Source organism: Grammomys surdaster, unplaced genomic scaffold (genome assembly GCF_004785775.1).
Source record: "Grammomys surdaster isolate TR1022 unplaced genomic scaffold, NIH_TR_1.0 174, whole genome shotgun sequence".
NCBI classification, from domain to species: domain Eukaryota; kingdom Metazoa; phylum Chordata; class Mammalia; order Rodentia; family Muridae; genus Grammomys; species Grammomys surdaster.
Genome location: NW_021604622.1, coordinates 6,428,792 through 6,448,369, shown reverse-complemented (window position 1 = coordinate 6,448,369; position 19,578 = coordinate 6,428,792). Strand labels below are relative to the sequence as shown.

At 43.0% G+C, this 19,578-nt stretch overlaps 1 protein-coding gene across 2 annotated transcripts in view; it reads right to left on the bottom strand.

Moving 5' to 3' along the window:
- Adamts12 (ADAM metallopeptidase with thrombospondin type 1 motif 12) overlaps positions 1-9,247 on the bottom strand; it is a 263,298-nt gene extending 254,051 nt beyond the window's left edge. Inside the window, exons 1-2 of one of the 2 annotated variants that reach the window (XM_028767605.1) lie at positions 8,880-9,247; positions 1,978-2,345 (exon numbers count right to left, since the gene is read on the bottom strand). In XM_028767605.1, the coding sequence (XP_028623438.1) occupies positions 1,978-2,345; positions 8,880-9,006 (495 nt within the window). In that variant the 5' untranslated portion in view covers positions 9,007-9,247. The remainder of the gene's footprint in view (positions 1-1,977; positions 2,346-8,879) is intronic. The other variant, XM_028767606.1, reaches the window with a different exon arrangement.
- Between the last annotated feature and the right edge of the window lie 10,331 nt (positions 9,248-19,578).

The window sequence follows — 19,578 nt, the reverse complement described above, 5'->3', positions numbered from 1 at the left end:
TTTCAAATAGGGAAACATGTGGTGTATTAGTCACTTGACATGTTGCTTGACCAGAGTGTGCAGACAGAAAGGTTTAAATTATGCAGAACAGAAATTCTCAGTGAAGGACTAGTAATGGAAAGACAGAACACTTCCTGTGAGAATTCGAATGTCTGGGTGATTTTGTTTGGCAAACCTCAGAGCTACCAAAACCTTCAAGTCTCTGAGACATATGCTTTTTATGAAGAATCTTCATGAAATAACAGATCACCACAGTGTGTCACCCCCTGCTCTGAGCCTGTTTTACTACTGTCTCCGATTTAGAGCTAAGAAGAGGAGGCGAGAGAAGAGAGGGATAAGGGGGAGGAGGGAGAGGAGGGAGAGGAGGGGAGGGGGAGGAGGAGGAGGAGGTGGTGGAACAACAAGAGGAGGAGGAAGAGGAGGAGGTAGAAGAGGAGGAAGACAAAGGAGAGAGAGGAGGAGAGAAAGAAGAGGAGGAGGTGGTGGAACAACAGAAGGAGGAGGAGGAGGGAGGGGAAGAGGAGAAAAAGGAGGAGGAGGAGGAGGAGGAGGAGGAGGAGGAGGAGGAGGAGGAGGAGAAGGAGAAGGAGAAGGAGAAGAATAAGAATCATCTATTGAGAACCCAGGTCCCCACAGGAAGTCTCATGACGGTGAGCATATAGGCAACTATGAGTACTGGGGCCCCTCTACTCAGCCTGAGGGGAATCTCAGCAAAACTCAGCATGATTCCTAAGCCATTTCTCATGCAGTAGCTGGTTGCAGCTAGAAGTAAGGGTGTAAAGGAATCAATCTTTAACATTCTTTTATTTGTCTACCAGAATTAGAGATTGAACCCAGGTCCTTGAACACGCTCAGCCAGTACTCTACTATGCAAGCCCACAGCACCAACAATGTGTGAACATGGGTTCAGATTCTGAAAAACAAACTTTGTCACATTTTGAGATACAGTGTATAATAATGGGAATGTACACTTACATTAATTGGTACAAGAACTTACATCAACCTATACAGCACTTCCAAGCTTCCTCAAGCGTTCACTCAAAAAAAAAAAAAAAAAAAGATGGAGGGAGGACTTTACACAAGACACATCACAAACCATGCATTTTAGAATGTTAAAAGAAGAGGAGGAGGAGATAGACTTCACTGAATATAGTTATTTATTAAATGTTCTTCTAAGATTTAGCTGTATATTAATTCATTTTGTTCCTTAGAACGTTCTACAACTGCACTCGGAGGACTTTTTCATTAAAGCCAGATGGTGCTTTCAGCTTTCAGAGCACTAGGATCCCTATGCCAACTGCTCACTTCTGCTGTGTAGATTAAAAGTGGCCACAGATCTCATGTAAGCAGTTGGATACAATGTGTCTCAATAAAACTTTATTAAAACAACATATTCTAGCATTGGTTCCAAACCCCTGCTCTGAGCCTGTTTTCTCATTGCCTCCATTTTACAGGTGGGAACAAAACAAAACACAACTCAGCAGAAGTTACTGACAGTTCCTGATCCTACAGGAAGTTTGATGACCAAGTCTCTATACTCAACATCCTAATAGCCATAGTCAGTATCAGTGGCATTCTTGCTCAGTCCTAATCAGAGTTTTCTAATTCAAGGTGAGACAGAGTGTCAATCAAGCAGGTTACCCTTAGGGCTTTCCCAGAGACTAAGACCAACTCAAACCCACTTCTGTTTCTCCAGTTTTGTTCCAAGCTGTTCTTTTTGCCTCCTCAAAACCTCTCGCCCCCATTAGTCTCTGCATCTCATTACTGATTGAATTTTGCCAGCATCTACTTTCTCCCAGCTCCTGCCGTTAGAAGCCAGGGCTGCCCCCACCACAGGACTCAGTTAGTATTTGTCCTTGAGTCCCTTGGGAATCTCTTAGCATGTTTCCAGTCCCCTGGGAACCTGTTACCTGTTACTATAGTGTTTACAGGATAAGATATGGGGCAGAAGAGGGAGATGAAGGGCCAGATACTTACCAGTCCTTGGCAGGCACTGAGAGCTGCTGTCCCGATCCCGACCATGGTGTCCTGCTGCAGAACTGTGCCCCTGAGATGGCAGGGCGGGCCTGAGGAAGCCATCATCTTAACACTGGAAAGGTTCCCATATCTCCTCTCCACGACATAACCGGTGGAAAGAAATTCCCAGTTGACCGTCAGATTGAAAAACAGGTCTTTTTCTTCGTGTGAAATTCTGTAGTACACCTGGTCTCCGGAACCACCTGCAGCTCTCTTCTTCCTGCTGCTAGTGACAGGGTGATGCAGGCCATAGGACAGAAAATGGCCACTGGCATCCACTTGGGCCGGACTCACTATGTGATATTCTGGCAGGGACTTGATAAAGTGTTCTGAAAGAAAAGGAAACAGAATAAAGTTCAGAGACCCAGGCTGAGTGTAAGCAAGACAAACCCATTCCCATTTGGGGCCGAGATTGCAGCTTGCTGTTTGCAAAACCACCACTGACTTTGACTGTTCCCACCACACTGATACCGTCAACATGAAACTCTCTAAGCATCTAACATATGCATGGCATCTGTCCTCAGTGTGTGTGGCAGTCTGAGGTGATCTATCCAGTAGAACTTCGGATATCATCTACTCTGTCACAGTCAACTTAAGATGCGCTTTAATTCAAGAGGAATATTCTGAGGAAAAAAGCTGGATCAGCATGCCAAATTGGACATTGCCAGGGTAGGGTTCACTGATGTGAAGTAGAGGGCTTCGCAGTGCTGAAGTCCTCAAGAACTTCCTGTTATGTATGTCACGTCAGATAAAGCTCTAAATACACATCACACATGATCCCTGACAAACCTCACACCTATGACAGCATCCCGGTGGCCTGTGATGTAGCAGGGCACTTTCATGGGCGTGGGGTTTTAAATACACTTAACAAATACGAAGAGGAAACCCACTTGGATCTGAGGCTCAAACAATGAAAACCACCACTCTGGAAATGCACTTTACTGAGTCGTTGATGGTTTGCTTTCCTTAGTGTGTAACCCACGAGACAACTCTCTACTAATTAGATCCATTACCATTTGGGAACATCGAAGTACCAGGAGGTACAAGGATTCATGTGGGGACAGTTGGTCCTGCAATGGACCAAAAAACTCACTTTGACTAGCTCAAATTTGATGTTTTGCAGAAGAATGAGGGGACGAAAGAGAGGAGATGGATAAGAACAAGAAAATGGGAAACAGGAAGTCATGGAGGGGAGGGGAAGAGAGGGAAGAGAAGAGAAGGAGAAGGAAAAGAAGGGGAGAGGAGGGACCAGAAGGGGAGGGGAACGATGGAAGATTCAACCTGAAACCTTCTAGCGTTCATTATATTGCTCATATTATTCTCACAATTATAAGGTCTTTTGCATTCCATCAGAATCCCATTTATGCTTTAAGATAGAGAACGTGAGACAATTCTGAATTACATAGTGAGACCCTGCCTCAAAGGAGAAGACAGACAGTCTAACTCTTCTCCATTCTCCCAATACCCCAGACAACTGAAGTTCTATCTCCTTCCTCTGAAGGCTCAGTCCCTTACTCACTCTCCACACTGCCTTTTCTTTATTATATTATGTGTTCCCTGATCCTTTCAGAGGCAGAATCTCTACATCACAAGCTGTATGTCACACGCTGATGAGTCAGTGAATGTCCACGGTAATGTTCCCTGAAGGAACTGGATTTGATAGGAGTCAACACAGAGGTTTTCCTCACAAACAAATCCCTTCAAACCTAATTTCTTTTGGACCCATTCTTCTAATAGTTCAATGACATATGAGTGAGAACGCAGACTGTCCACTTTCAGGAAGTAACCAAGGGTCTAACATTCTAAGTGTAAAACGTCCAGGCCTGCAACATTTAAGCACAACCCACACAGGGACAAATCTTATAAACAAAGTTTAATGTAAAGCAAGAAGCAGAAGCGAGAAAAGTTCACACAGGGCTACTGGTATTAATGGAACACACACACACACACAGACACACAGACACACAGACACACACACACTGATCCCCACACACGAACACTATTAAGTTTCCCAAAACATATGCAAGCTAAAACTACATATGGAGATCATTTGAAGAGTTTTCCATGGGAAATGATGAAAAAAAAAGAGGGGAGGGAGAAAGAAAGAAAAAGAAAAAAAAGAAATGAGAAAAAAAAGCAGTTGTCAACAAATTAATGATGATAGCGCCATGGTCTATGAACTGAGGAGTATGACCGACTTGCCCCCACCCACCCATACACTACTTCCCATCCACTCCTCCAGAAATATCTGGACCAATCCAGTATTGTCACTTTCCTGCCCTTCCACATTCAGACCTGTTAAGAGCAGAATAATCAGGTAGGCTGAGATATACAACTAGCTTCTAGGGCATCCCCTCCTTTAACTACTTCTCTTAACTAATCCTCTTAATTAATTAATTCTCTTAACTAATCATTCTTAATTAAGTAATAATTAATTATCTTAATTAATTAATTATCCTAATTAATCCCCTTCTCTTAACTACTTTTACTTCAGCAAAGGCTGGAGCACTGGGCGAACACCATGGGGGGTGGGGACCTCAGACGGCTGTAACTGTCATCTGGCATTAGTGCCAGATAAAGATACTGACCACTTCTCTCAAATCCAGTCCCCTGGGGGGAGGAGCACTAAGAGGGAGTTCAGCCAATTGAGTGCAGGAAGACCCAGCTTCAACCTCTAGCATCTATGTAAGATTGCTGATATGGTGGTGTCTACTTACCACCGTAACACTGGGGAGGAAGAGACCTGAAGATCCCTGGGGTTCCTTAGGAAACTTTAATTAATGAGGTCCGGTCCAACAAAAGCCACGGCTGTGAGTCAGATAAACCTCTCTGCTGTATACATCAGCTAGCTCAGGTACTTTGTGGTAGAAACAGAAAAGGAGTAATACACTTTTCTTGCCTTCTCCTTTCATCTAAGACAAAAAAGAGAGGCTTGGGTACACACCTGTGAAGTCTGAGTGCAGAGCTCACCTCTAAGTTCTGCCCACACTGCCTCTAGGGGTGCGAGGTGTCTACTACAGACAACCAGATATTCACTTGGTATCACTAAGACTCGGGGCAGGGCTAGGAACTGAGAGACTAATAATATACCACAGCCTACATAGGGATTTGTGGAAACAAATGATAAGCCTTGATTAAAATTAGATTTGAAAACTGCAAGCTTCAATTATTTGAAATGTATAGAAAAAAAAAACTTCATGAGAAGTTCTGAGAGCAGCCCATGGGTACACTGCAATGTGAAAAGACAGGACATCAAGGAGTCACTTGCCTTCAGCTTAGGAAGAAAATTGGATGATGTGAGAATGTTCACCTTGTTCCCCATGAAGTTTATGTTAAATCTATATGTTGGTTTAGGGACTAACCCATGAATGAGTGCATCATCTCTGCTTGGCAACCATGCTTATCCTTTCTGTATAGCTCCAATTTTGGTATGACTGCTGATAAAGAGGGCAGGCACGTCTTTATTTATTCTCAATTATTTCTATTAATAGTAGTTGAATTTCTTAGACTATTTTAAAAACTGGTAAAAGTACTATAATAGAGGCTTGTTTCTCTAATTATCTTCCACAGGTTGTTCTCACTGTGCAACTATTTCATTATAGAAATCCACATACATTGTTAAGTCCTCTCAAAATTGTAAAATATCCCATAGGAGGCTCACTTTGCTTAGTAACCACATAATAATATATCTACTGACCAGATTATTTATTATAAACAACACAAAGTGACATAATTGTGAAATCACTTCCTACAAATAACAGCACTAGAGTCATTTCTTTCTCGTAGATTTGTTTCCACATAGCAGAAATGAACTATAACAGATTTTCTCCATGATCTTCTATTGGTCTATATGTAATCTGGGCCCATCTCCAACATGAGGTAAAGTACATGCCCTGAAGATGTGACAACATCACAGACAGCAACAGAGAACATGGAAGTGACGAGTGGCTTGAAGATAGCATAGGTGGCTTTTGATCGACAAAGCCTTACTTCTGGTTTCTCATTCTATAATGTTACAAAGGCAATTAACTTTGAATTTCGATCATTTTTTGGATGAGATATATTGAGTGTGCTACTTTTATGGATCTTGGCAGCAGGAGTGAGATCTAGAAGTCAGTCAGCCACGTCATCCCAAGGGTGACCACCCACACACTACAGTATAGCTGTATGGCTCTGCTAAGCTGTGATGTGGTATATGCTGGGTGTGTTAAAGGGTATTTTAGACAACAGTGTTTTCAACTTCTGACCACATCACGTGTCAGGAAGCATCTGTACCAAGAAAACTAAATCTGGGGGCCCATGTTGGTTATGGAAGAGAGGAAGAGTGCTGTGTGCAAAACCAAGTGTCTTATTGCTTTGCTATTTGGTTGTAAATCAAGAAACACTGGCAAAGTCACAACACATCCTTACACCAACTGACTGGTGTGGGGAAAGAGCTCTGCAGAACTAGTTCAGTCTGTCCTGCAAAGGATTAGAATTGTCATCATACTCTTTCTGGGTACCAAAACCTTTATTTATTTATGTCTTTGTGATGCTGGAGCCCAGGGTCTTACGCCTGCTCAGCAGGTGTTCTAGGACTGAACTATATAGCCCAGCCCAGAACTAAAGTCAAAATTCTATGCAAACCTGAGACCTAGAAAGAAGACACAAGGTAGAGTGCATAGACCCCTTTCCAACAGTAAGCTGCCCCACAACTCCTGGCTAAGCAGAACTTCCTAAGTGTTCAATAGGAACGTGTAAATGCGCCCGGTTTGTGAAAACAGGGACGAGGAGAAATGATCTCTGAATTTGTAACTCTGAATATTTAGAATTTGGGTACAACTCAAAAATCCTGTCAGAGCAGAAATAGAAGGACCTTTTGGGGTCAAACCCAGGTTTACTCCCTGGGAACTTTAGAATGTCTTACCATTAATCCTCTCCTCTCTGGCTCTCCTCTTTCTACTCTCCTCTCTTCTCCTCCCCCTTCTCTTTCTCCCCTCCTCTCTAACTGTCCTCCCCTCCCCTCCCCTGCTCCTCAGTTCTAATGGAAATCCACAGAGAAATTTCTTCTCAGCTTAAAGAATGAACTATTTGTAAATGCATTAATGAAGGCTGACGAAAAGATCGATGCTTTTAAAAACTGGAAACATTTTTAAATCTAAATACATCTGCATGATTAATAAGCTCCGTGAACTTTAAAGCCACTTTTGAATATCAAATATTCTCAGCATATCCCCAAAGGTCACTAGGGAAAAGAGTCATAGCCCACTTTCTAGAGCAACAAGACAGGCCCAGCAGTGTGGGCTCTACAGAGGATGAATTTTCCCTTACAAATATGCGAAGCAAGCAGAGAGCTCGCCCAGGAGAATGTGTCTTTGAAGGAAATCATCTCTGCATGCCCTGGGAAGTGCTGGGGGCTTTGTTTGTGCTGCCCCAGAACAGGGACCTTACACAAAGGCACTGCTTTTCAAAGAACAACAAAAGCTGCTATTTTAAACTTGGGGGCTTGAGATTGTATCTGGAACGTTTACACAAGCAAGTGCCGGCTGATTGACATCTAACCCCAGTGTTTGCCCACTCTGGCTTCCAAGTAAAGCAAAGGGAGAGAGGGATTTGCATCTGGTCGCTCTCTAAGCCACCACAGAGGAATTCCTCAGCAGCATTTCACTCTGCAACGTGGGCAAAACACACTGCCTAGCAATCCCTTAAACATGGACAAGTCCATGTCTCTCTCTGTCTCTCTCTCTCTCTGTCTCTGTTTCTCTCTGTCTCTCTCTGTCTCTCTCTGTCTCTCTCTCTGTCTCTCTCTCTGTCTCTCTCTGTCTCTCTCTGTCTCTCTCTCTCTCTCTATATATATATATATGTGTGTGTGTGTGTGTGTGTCTGCTACTGTTATCATGCTATGGCCCTATGATTTTAAGTAGGATCCCTGGTTCAAAACTGTGTTTCACAGTTAAGGTCATAAGGTCCCCAAGTTACAGACCAGGCATGGTAGCCTTAGAACCAGAAGCCCAGAAGGGCACTGTCATTAGTGGGAGGGGCTGACAGGCCATCACTCATCACTGTGCTCAGACACTCCCGTACCCCCAATGCCCCACCCCCTTGCTCTAACAACACCTCAAAGTTGTAGTCCTCTCTGAACAGGAAACTCTTTTACGTTCAATTTAAAAAATAAAAACAAACAAAAAAATAACAAAAATAGAAGCAACAACACGACTTTGTCCTGGACATTATGAATAATAATAATAATGGGAGGAAGTAGAAACACAATTATAAACTATCTTCACGGTCTCCCAGTGCTTTCTTTCAGAACACACGCATGGATCACTAAATTTAGACAGAGAAAAAGTCTGCAAAGCAGGACAGACAACCGCAAGTCCCCAGGAGGTAAATTTCTCCCCAATAGGAATGTCATTTGGAAAAAAAAAAACAAACAAACAAACCTAAATCTTTCCAGGGAACCAAAACACAGGCAAGTGTGCTCAGCAGGAGGCCGGAATAAAATTTCTTCCTTCCAGACCCGGGGTTTAAAATTAAGGAAACATTGCCTTGATTGCCTGTGACCAACTGGATCTCTTTAATAAAAATAATTTTCCATGTCACAGTCTGCAAAGGGGGAAGCTGAAAGGGGGGTTCTGGGAGCACACTCTTGGGTCTTTCAAAGCAGGGTGACACACACACACACACACACACACACACACACACACACACACAGTGTGCAGAGAAATATCCTTAAGCCCTAGGACAGGAGCCTAAACACACAGCCCAGTTTTCCTTAGACAGGCCAGAAGGCTTAGAGTTCAGCCCTGCCTGGTGGGGGAAGGGGACAGACCAAGTTCCACTGTCCTACCACACTGTTTGAAAAACAAAGAAATGCCACTAACCTTGCCTCGGGTCTGGGAAGCGAACCGGCCAGGGCTGACTTTGTCTCCCATGGCAAAAAGCCCCCAAGTTAAGAAGCTGAGCCACCATCGAGAGCTTTGCCAGCCAGCTTCCCTGAGCACATGGCATGGTTCAGTTGTTGGGGAAAAGAAAAGTCAAAAAAAGTTTTAGCTCTCAGCTGTAGATATCGAGTCCTCGCCTGTGGCCGCGCAGGAAGACGCAGCGGAGCATGGTCCAGGCGTGGGAAGGGAGCGGCCCCGCAAGCTGCCCAAAAGCTCTAGTGGCTTTCTGAAGCAGGCAGGACCAGAGAGCTTTTATTCTCCCCCTTTCCTGTAAGGGGAGTGAATGAGCTGACAGCTTCTGCTTTCTGCAGGCCAGAGCGTCGACTGGGTCAGAGCCAAGGGGCGCAGCCCACCCCAGATCCCCACCCCTCTCTTTCCCCACCCGCCAGGCCTCCAGCCAGCTAACACGTTTTCCTTGGGGACGCCCTCCTCCCTCAAGCTCCTCCCTCCGGGCTCAGAGCCCTGGCATGCGGGCCAACTAGGGGAGACCCCAGAAGCTGGCCAGGAAGAAACTAGAGTAAGAGCCAGTCAGAGGTTCCTAGGACAACCTCCAGCCCCACCCCCATTTCCCCTACACAGGGTGAAATGCACTCACAAATAGTGAGTTATGGGCCAGAGGGGACCCTACTAAGCATCCTTCTTAGCTCCTCCCAGACCCTGAATGTACCCTATTCTGTCAAAACTCCCCACCCACTAGTAACCACTGGGCTCTTCTTCCAGTGCAGGCTAAGATTTCCACTTAACAACTAATAAGCGATTTTTCTCTTTGCCAAGTCACACAGGAAATGATCCAAACTAATCTACTCTCTTGACCCCTGGACAAGTCTCTTCATCTGCAGGGTAGGGTAAGTGGACCAAATGCCCGGGAGGTCTTCTGTGGCTGCAGGTCAGTGCCTGCTTTCTTTTCAAAACCTGTCTCTCTCAGTTCGCCTCCACCAGCAGCACATTAGCTACATGGAGAATGATTTCAGCCCAAACAGGGCAGGCCTTGAACATATGCAGCTGTCTGTGTGTGTGTGTGTGTGTGTGTGTGTGTGTGTATTGGGGTGTCCATTCAGATACTCATTTTCTCCTCAGTGAGAGAATACCACAAAGCAGGAGTTGCCAGGCATCTTGAGAATGTTCCAGGATAACCCAGCCAAAATTCTTTACCTCTGGGTTGAAACAGACCCCCCTTACTCCATTCAGAAGGAATTTGGCCTCGTGTATGGAGGTCACTTGGGCTGACAGCCAAAGAGACAGGCCTTCAACAAGATGTCTGGATACTAGGTGATCTTGCATTGGGTCAGGGCAGCCATACCATCCCCAGGGGCCCAAAATGCAAGGCCAGAGATGGAAGTGCCAAAAGACTTCACACTAGGAACCATAGCTATGAAGAGTTTCTGTGGGACACTGGTTCCTGCGTTTTGCTAGTGGAAATTTACAAACTTACTGTCTTAAAACCACACAGATTTATTGCCTTAAGTTCTGGAGATCCGCAACAGAATTCACTGGGCTGAAATCAAGAAGCTGCATGCTTTTCTGGCTGTCTTAAAATCTATTTTCTGGCCTCTTTCAGCTTCAAGCTCCCGGAATTCTTCAAAGCCAGCAATGGCTGGTTGACTCTTACCTATGTAACGTTTCTCTGTCTCTCTTCTATTCCCCCCACCCCCATCTGCCTTTCCGAGAACACTGCCTATCACCATCATCATCAGGGATCATCTCTGGAGCTGACTAACATCTCTGATTCCACCTGCAACCTCCAGCTCTCCTTGCCATGTAGTAAAGCCCTGATGTAGTAGCTATGACATAGTACATCATGATAAGGAAGACAGGGAACTGAGTCTCTGAGCCTCTATTCCTATCATGTACAGGAGGTAGCAAGTTCACACCCTGAGCCAAAATTGATGAAATTTAGTAGGCACCACTGGCTGCCAGATATGCATTTATGAGGTCATCAAAATACACTTTGAGCTGAACTCTTTGTGTGCGTATTCTTTTTATTCTGTCTCTCACTCTCTACACACACACACACCCCCCACATACCTTTTACTCCTCTCTCTCTTCTTTGTTTTTTTTTTTTTCCTTTTAAGAGCAATCAGATGTTTTCTAAAGACCAAAAATCTCCTCTGGTTCCCCTGCCCTGCGTAACTGGAATAGAGATTTGTTTCTTAAACAAGAACTCAAAAGACTCGTGTGTGCTTTTGAGCCCTACTGATGTCAAGGCTGAGCTTCTAGCTTTGCAGATTAACTTCTTCGACTCTATACTATTCTTCTGATTCTCCTCCTAGGGATTTTCAAGACCATACTAAGTCATGTGGACAGGACCCCTCAAAGGTCCCTCAGTTCTAGGATAGTAGTATTGGAATGTACTGTGAACATTTATATAATGGGGCCTTGTATGATCGTTAGGTCAGTGGGGATAGGATATCGAAGAAAATTGTAGGGTACCTCCAGTGTCTCAGTCCTTCTGTTTCTTAGCTTGCAGTATGATTGATTTGTTCAGACATGTGCTTTTGACTCTGCCATCTGGTGACCTTACCACAGGTCCGAAGCTATGGACTGTGGTCCCTACCATGAAGTCCTGGACTGAAATCTCAAATTCAGCCTTTCTCTTGATAATTTGTAACTGCCCCCTTGTAGTTCACTGCAGCAAGATAACTAAGGCAGAACATCAGCTAGTAGCACCATTCATTTAGAAGTCATCCAAAACTAAAATCTTCAAATACAAAAATCTCACTAAAGTATCGTATTCTGTCAGCCCATTCAACCCTTTGTGGTCAGGTCCTTCAGCCTAGCAAGATGTTTTATCTTCACCTCTTTGTCTTAGGTTTACTGATGGCCATAAGCTCTGTCTGGCTCATTTTCCTTTTTGCCCAATGATACACTACAACCTACTTCTTTTAAAAAGCATCTTCAAGATTTCACGTTTTCCAATACACCTGCGTTCCTCCCCAACTGCTGAGTTCCTCGGCCCTTTGTTGAAAAGAGTCTCATCATTGCCTGCAGTGGTGCAATCAGGAATTCATTTCCTCCGACCTTCACCACGGGACTCAGAACCAGTATGGATTCTGTTGCTATTCTATCACCAAGTTCTTCTCCCTCTTTCCAACTGAAGTTTGAAGTTTTCTCAAAGAGAAAGCCTGATCGGGCTCAACTTCTCCCCTGACTTGTATTCCTGGTGACTTGTATTCCTGGTGACTTGTATTCCTGGTGACTTGTATTCCTAGTGACTTGTATTCCTGGTGACTTGTATTCAAGTTTGCAATTGCTGTGCACTACTCTAAAAAGCCAGCTACCTTTCATCACAGTTACAGGGAGCAGAACTCTGGACCACTGTGTAGTCTCTAGGCAACCATGCCAAATAACAGCTTAGGATAGAGGGCATCCATTGATACTGACCATCCTTGTGTTGTACTAACAAGTCTATCTACATTGCCTCCGTTAATCACCACAAAAGCCCTACTAGGTGAGCACTACAAGAACCCTCATGCTGCAGGGAAATAAATATTGAACCGTTAAGTAACTTGCCAGTATGACTATGAAATGAACATCCAGGGGAAAGAGCGAAGTCAAGACGTTTAGAGGCTTAACCAGGTCCCAATGCAGATTCAAAGGTAGCTCCATCTTTACTAAGTAAAATGGTGTCTTGGAATGTCCTCGCTCTAAAGATAGAGAGGCTACGAATGCTAAGACATCTTCAGAGTGCCTTATTCTAGTTTGCTTTCTATTGTAAAGTAAGTGGGGGGAAATGAAAGGGTTGTTTGTTTGGGTTTGTTGTTGTTGTTGCTGTTGTTGTTTTGGCTTACACATCATGATTATGTCTGTTATTGAGAGAAGCCAGGAGAAACACAGCAAGGCAGGAACCTAGACACAAAACCTAAAGCAGAGCCCATTGAAGAAAGCTGCTTACTGGCTCTACCTCACGGCTTCCTGACCTTGCTTTTTCATACACCCACAAGCATCTCCTGAGGAGAAGCAGCCCCACCTTGAGCTAGCCGGGCCCTCTCACACACACTCTTAATCAAGAATATATCCCATATACTTGCCAAACGGCTATTGGATAGAAGCATCTTTTCCATTGAGGTTCACACTTCCCAGATAACTCCAGCTTGTGTCAAATGGACAAGAGCTTACCAGAACAAGTAGTAATTTAATGTATCATTTTAAAGTATTTTCCATAGAAGAATATACATTATGACAAAAACTTGGGGTGCCATTCAAAAAGCCCCCTGTGTTACAACTTTTTAATAGTATACAATATGGCTAAAGGGCAGGGAAATTAGCTCACTGTATCTTTCAGATTTGTCATGGTTCTTAACACTGGAAAGACAAAGGAAACTGATACACAGACACGCACATGCACACTCACATGCTCTCTCTCTCTCTCTCTCTCTCTCTCTCTCTCTCTCACACACACACACACACACACACACACACATCATTATCATCATCATCATCATCATGACTTGGTCCTTTAAGTATTGCAAATGATTATGCCACAAGACACTTCAAATCCGTCAACGCCACACACACTGCATCAACCAGTACTTTCTTTTTAAACCTGCCTGTAGTCTCTGGAAGGAGGTGGGGAATTGATCCTTGTGACCTTCAGGAGTGTCAATTCACTTTTATTCTTCCAACTTATTATTTTGAATGGGTCAGTGAGTCGATAATCAACAGAAACCCTTCTGCACATTCCCGAAGCCAGAGAGTTTGTATTCCCAAATCAGCTTTAAAGCCCTGTAATCTATTTGTTGCAGGTTATATAAAGCTTCCCATCTTCGCAGCTAAGCAGTGCCTTTCTGAATGGATCCTTTTGATGCTATAATTAATCAGCTTAATTGATGAATCAATGCCATAGCAATGCCCTTTTGAAAGACATTGGTTAAAGAGGCTATGGGACCCTGGTTAATGAAATGTACTGTTGGCTTCAGGGAACAGAACACTTAAAATAGAATGTGTAGCTTTAGGCAAAAGTGCTGCAATATATTGAAACCAGTGTCTGTTTGCACATCATTTAAAAATAATCAAAATAAAATTTAGCTAGGCTGGTTAGGTGATAATGCCGGCAGAAAATTGTTTTTACTAAATTACTGTTGCTATGATAAAAAAATTAAAAATAAAAAAAAACACCTTGATCAAAGCAACTTGGGAAAGAAAGGATTTATTTGGCTTACACTTCCACATCACTATTCATCATCAAAGGAAATCAGGACAGGAACTCAAGTAGAGCAGGAACCTAGAAACAGAAGCTGATGCAGAAACCATGGGAGGTCTGCTTACTGCTTTGTTTCTCATAATTGGCTCAACCTGCCTCCTCCTCCCTCCTCCCTCCTCCTCTTCCTCCTCCTCCTCTTCCTCCTCTTCTTCCTCCCTCTTCCTCCCTCTTCCTCCTTCTTTTGGAAAGGATGGGTTTATATTGACTCACATTTGAGGAAACTGTCCATCAATGAAATTTTTATATCAAATCATAACAAGTACATTCTCTGACACATTTGAATAAAATAAATAAAAATGAGTATATTCAGAAATGGTACAAATACAAGAAATCAAAGGATATGCTTGTACTGGTTAATCTTAAATGTCAACTTGGTAAAATTTAAAATGACCATAGAAACCACTATCTATGAAGATGTTTCTACAAAAATTTAATTGATCAACCTGCTATCTATAAGAAAACTCATCACAGTTGTCAGTTGTCACCATCAAGCCCAGGGATGGCCCCACACACAATGGACTGTGCCCTCCTGTATGAGTCACTAATTAAGAAAATGCCCTTCAGGCTTGCCTACAGGCCAATCTGTGGGGTGTTTTCTCAATTAAGACTCCCTCCTCTCCAATGACACAAACCAAGCCAGCACAGAGATCAGCCAGAAGGCCAAGGAAGGCGAAGGGAAGACAAGGCGGAGCCTGTGGGAAGGTGTCAAAATCTGGGCAATGTGGATGAGGCAGCTGTCCTAGCACAATGCAGGGCATCAGGGAGTAAGCAGAGTGAATAGAGCATCCATCTGAGGGATGTCCCGGAGCAGGGCGAGGTAGGTGGGGTCCTGGGGACAGCTGATAACTGTGATTAGTTACATACAGGGAGACAGATGAAGTAAGGGGATATAACAGGAATAACAGGAACCAACTTTCACACTGACTGTGAAAAGAAGTATAATATGAACAGAGAGAAAAGTGAAATGAGCCTGGAAATGGAAATATAGGTGCTGATATGCAGTAGTTAATAGTGCCATGCATATAGGTGCATATGGAAATGAAAAACAGGAGTGTGCATAGTATTACACGCATGCATGCATGCGTGTAAGTATATTCCCCAAGCCTGTCTGCTTAAGCTCATCAGAGCAACGAGCACACCTGATCACAGATCCTAACTACCATTCTCTTCCGAAAGGACTGAGGCTCCTTAGAGAGGTGTCTAACACTGAGCCTTAGAAAATGGATGAGCCTACTCAAAAGCCCAAGAGGCTTTACTGAAGGTGAAGATGATCTTAGGGCTGGTTAGGAAAACAGCATTCTGCCTGCTGGATAGCTGTGAGGAGAGCCGAGTCAAGTATATACTCTCACTACCAAAGACACATAACCCAAATCTAACAGGGAGGAAGCATTAAATGTACAGAAATCGCAGGACATTGCACAAAATAACTGAAATTTTGCTTTCAAGGCCATAGAAGTCAAAGAAAAAATTGAAAACTCAAGAGGAATTTTCCCGGTGGAAGAAGATGAGAGATTGGACAATTGAATGTCACACATAACTCTGAATTAGGTGCTCTATACACAAAGACCATTTGTTGGGACAATTAGTGAAACTTGTAAAGAGACCAAGGGGACTGAGGATGGATGGGGTGATAGTTACATCACCATTAAATCCTTGCTTGAGATAATCTGGATTTTGGAGGGATATCCTTGCTTTTTTCTGACTTCCATTAAGACATTTGGGAAACGATGGAGTGTTTGTTTAGTAGGCAGTGTACTCAGATTGCCTCAGAGCACAGAGGCTTCTTTCTATCTGTCCCCAACTTTCTGCAACATTGTGGCAATACCAGACTTCCCACTCTTTGTAACAGTCTACCACGTGATGGCGATGGTACAGAGATGAAATTCTGTACATGAGGTGTAGACATCCTGGAAGGTAGTATCCACGGCCACATCAACGTATGGCAGTCTCTTGACAAGTGAGAAAAGATAGCCAGGCTGGACACCAAAAACTTATCACCAGGCTGCTGCCCCTGTGCTGGTCTGGAGCCTAATGGAGATGACCCCCTTTCCTTCATTCTGCCATCAATACTAAGAAGTGAAGTATACATATACTGTTGCAAAAGAGAGAAAGATGTAAGGGATGAAATGTGTTGGGAGCTTTTGAGTGTTATTGTCATAGCAGAACGGTTTTATTCATTTACTGCATTTTATTTAATGCTTACTGCATCCACACATCAAGAATATAGCAATAAGGAAAGCAGAGACTTTTAAATTATGCTTACATGTGCTCTAGTTTGGAGATGTGGAAAACAGAAGGATGGAGAATAACCAAATACCATAATGGATAAGGCAGTAGTAACAGCCAATGAGTACCAATACACAGACTAAAAAAGAATGATTGACAGAATACATTTGTAAGTTTGCTTAAGAGGGCCAAGAATGTCATCTCTAATAAGATTTAGCAGAAACCTAAAGGAAATAATAATCTGAGTTAAATACGGATCTTAGGCTGAGGAAACAGTAACATCAATGTAGGGAGAAGCTTGGATCCTGTCAGGAAAAGCAACCATTTGGTGCTGCTGGAGAGTTTGAGCAGGGAGGCAACAGAAGAGGAGGGTCATGGGGACTTTGAAGTTTACCTTGAGCCAACTTGAACACCATGAGAGATTTATAACAAGTGGTTGACGAGAACTGACTCAACATTTAAAGGGATCTCTCTGACTACTCAGTTAAGAACGGAGTTTTGATAAAAGTGGATATGTGATAGAAAGGAAACCAAGAAGTCACGGGTGACTGTAAGGTTTGGTTTTATCCGTAATGGAGATGGGAAAGGCAGGAGGTGTGAGATAGAGCGGGAAGCATAAGCGGTTCAAGATGAGTCTCAGCCGTGCGAAAAGAAGCATCAGCCGGGCTAGTGGATGTTCATAATGGCTTTCAGAGGAAGTTCTGGATTTGAGGAATATATTTGAAAATCATAATGAGAATGTGGGCAATACTGGTACCCATGAATATTAGTGAAATTTCCAGCTGAGTGGACCTAGCAGAGAATGGGAACACATGATGACTGAACCCGGAGGGACTTTCTTTTTATCCAACTTATTTTTTCAAGATTTTTATATGTATATATGTATGTATGTATATGTATGTGTATATATACATATGTATGTATGTATGTATGTATGTATATAATGTTTAACATATTTCCCATCATATCCTAGGAACCACAGATAATAAAAAAAGAAACATACAATATTGCTTTAATTTGCTGAATTACCTCCGGGTGCATCCACTTTCCTGAAAATTGCATGACTTTGTTCTCACTTGAAATGCTGAGAAACAAAAAGAATGGTAAAGAAGACTGCAGATTGGCCAATGAGATAGATACGGAATTAATGTACCTACGTCAAGAGTAACAGGAGTTTCTAAGAATGTAGACAACTCACTAGCTCCAACAGGTAGGCAAAATGGAAGAAGCCTGCTTCTTGAGACCCAGAAACATAACTGATAAAATGGAAACTACACCAGAGACTTTTTTTTCCCAGTTAAGAAATAGTAAGTCCACCCACCAGTAAATGCAGCACAGTCAGTGACTCAGAAATCCAAACAGACAAGAAGTTCCATCTCAGAGGGGTAGAATGGAGGATGAGATGGAAGTGCTGGGAAGGTCTCAGCCTTCCTTTGCTGCTCTTTTAATGTTCTCTCAACACATTGCACTGAACCAGAAGCCTCAGAGTAGCATGGGATTGTGAGCAGAATTCTCATCCTCAGAAGAGGGACCAGCTGACTATCAGAACATCTTGTCCTGGTCCTGGTGAGTCACATTCTGGTATTACTGGATTTGGGTATCCCGCTGGGATCCCTGAAAACAGAATGTTAATTGTGTCCCCAAGAAACTTGAAAGCATAGGCAGCAATAATAAGTTTAGTAAATGTCCACTTTGTAAATAATATGATTGGAGTAAATTGTCAGCCTAAGAAACACTAACCCTAAAGTTCACAACTTTATATGTCTTGAAAATAAATGTATACACCTGTGAGGCAGTGATTGCATTAGTGTGGCTCAAGTAATAATAAACACATATGCATGGAGACAGCTCTTTCCTAGATGGCTTCTTTGGAAGATGTTTCCTCTTGTCTCTACTTAAATCATCCCTAATGTCAGGCAGTTACTGTCCTGCTTCCTGTCACTAACATTTACTTTCTGACACATTTGCAGAATTCTGGATAAACGCATTATTCATCAGTTCTCTGTTATACTTGTCTCGTCTCGCTGGACATTCTCTCTGAGATGCCTAGAGGCTGTGTGTTTCTATTTCTCTTTCTAATTCCTGAGTTGCATTCTATTGTATGGCTGTATCACAATTAGTCAACTGATTCTCCTTATCACTAAGTATAGAAAGGACAGAAAATGGGGCCTAATAGCAGAGACACTCGTGCTACTGATATGTGTTGGAGATCTTTCCCTCGAACTGAGGAAGCGTCTGCCACAAGTACCAAGTTGAATGAGTTTCCACAAACAGTATTTTTCCTCTCCGAATAGTATAGTAAAAAATAAACCTTGAAGATAATCCTAGGTTAGGACTAAAGATTCCTTTATGGTTTTTAATGAATTTCAACATTGTTTGTCCACACTACTGGAGAGCAATGTGATTCATCTCCATGGCAATGTGACAAGCATTTGTGGCATTTTTTTTTCACAGCACAGAAAGCCAGCAGTATCCTTTCATGAAGCCCATGAGACAACTGTGGAGGGCAAAGAGCTAACATCTTTATCCATCTTGAAGCCCGATCGATAGCCTCCACGGCAGCCGGGGACCTCCTTTGTTGTATCATAGCACTCGGTCTATTACAGATAACACTTACTCAACTATCAGTTATTTGTTTTGCTGTCACATAAAATCTGGACTGGGTCACCTGAGAGGGCTCTGGATCAAAGAGTTGTATTGATTCAGCTATGGCTTCCTACAGTGAAGCTGTATCTATGATCAGATTAATGTGATATGACTCAGCTTTGAAGGTGAGAGGGTTGATCTTTCTATGAATAGACTTGTAGTGCCTTTGAAACTGAGTGTGAGAAAATCAGGAGTGCAGAATACGTCAACAGGATACACAGACTAATATGTAAGAGGCGGGGATGTCTTGATCCCTCACCTGATAGTGAGTTAGAAAGTGGGCAACTGAGCTGCAAATTAGGCATTTTTGATTGGTTTCTCACTGATTATAGACAGTGGATGTAGTAACTATGTTTTATTCATTTCTGCATATCACTCAAAGATGAGCCTGCTAAATATTTGATCAGAGAATGGGTATATGGATGGATACCTTAGCGAGGAACAGTATGAGAGATGTTTGAGGCCCACAGACATACTCTTTTGCCAGAAGAAGAAGAATTAGAAGGAGAAGAAGAAGAAGAAGAAGAAGAAGAAGAAGAAGAAGAAGAAGAAGAAGAAGAAGAAGAA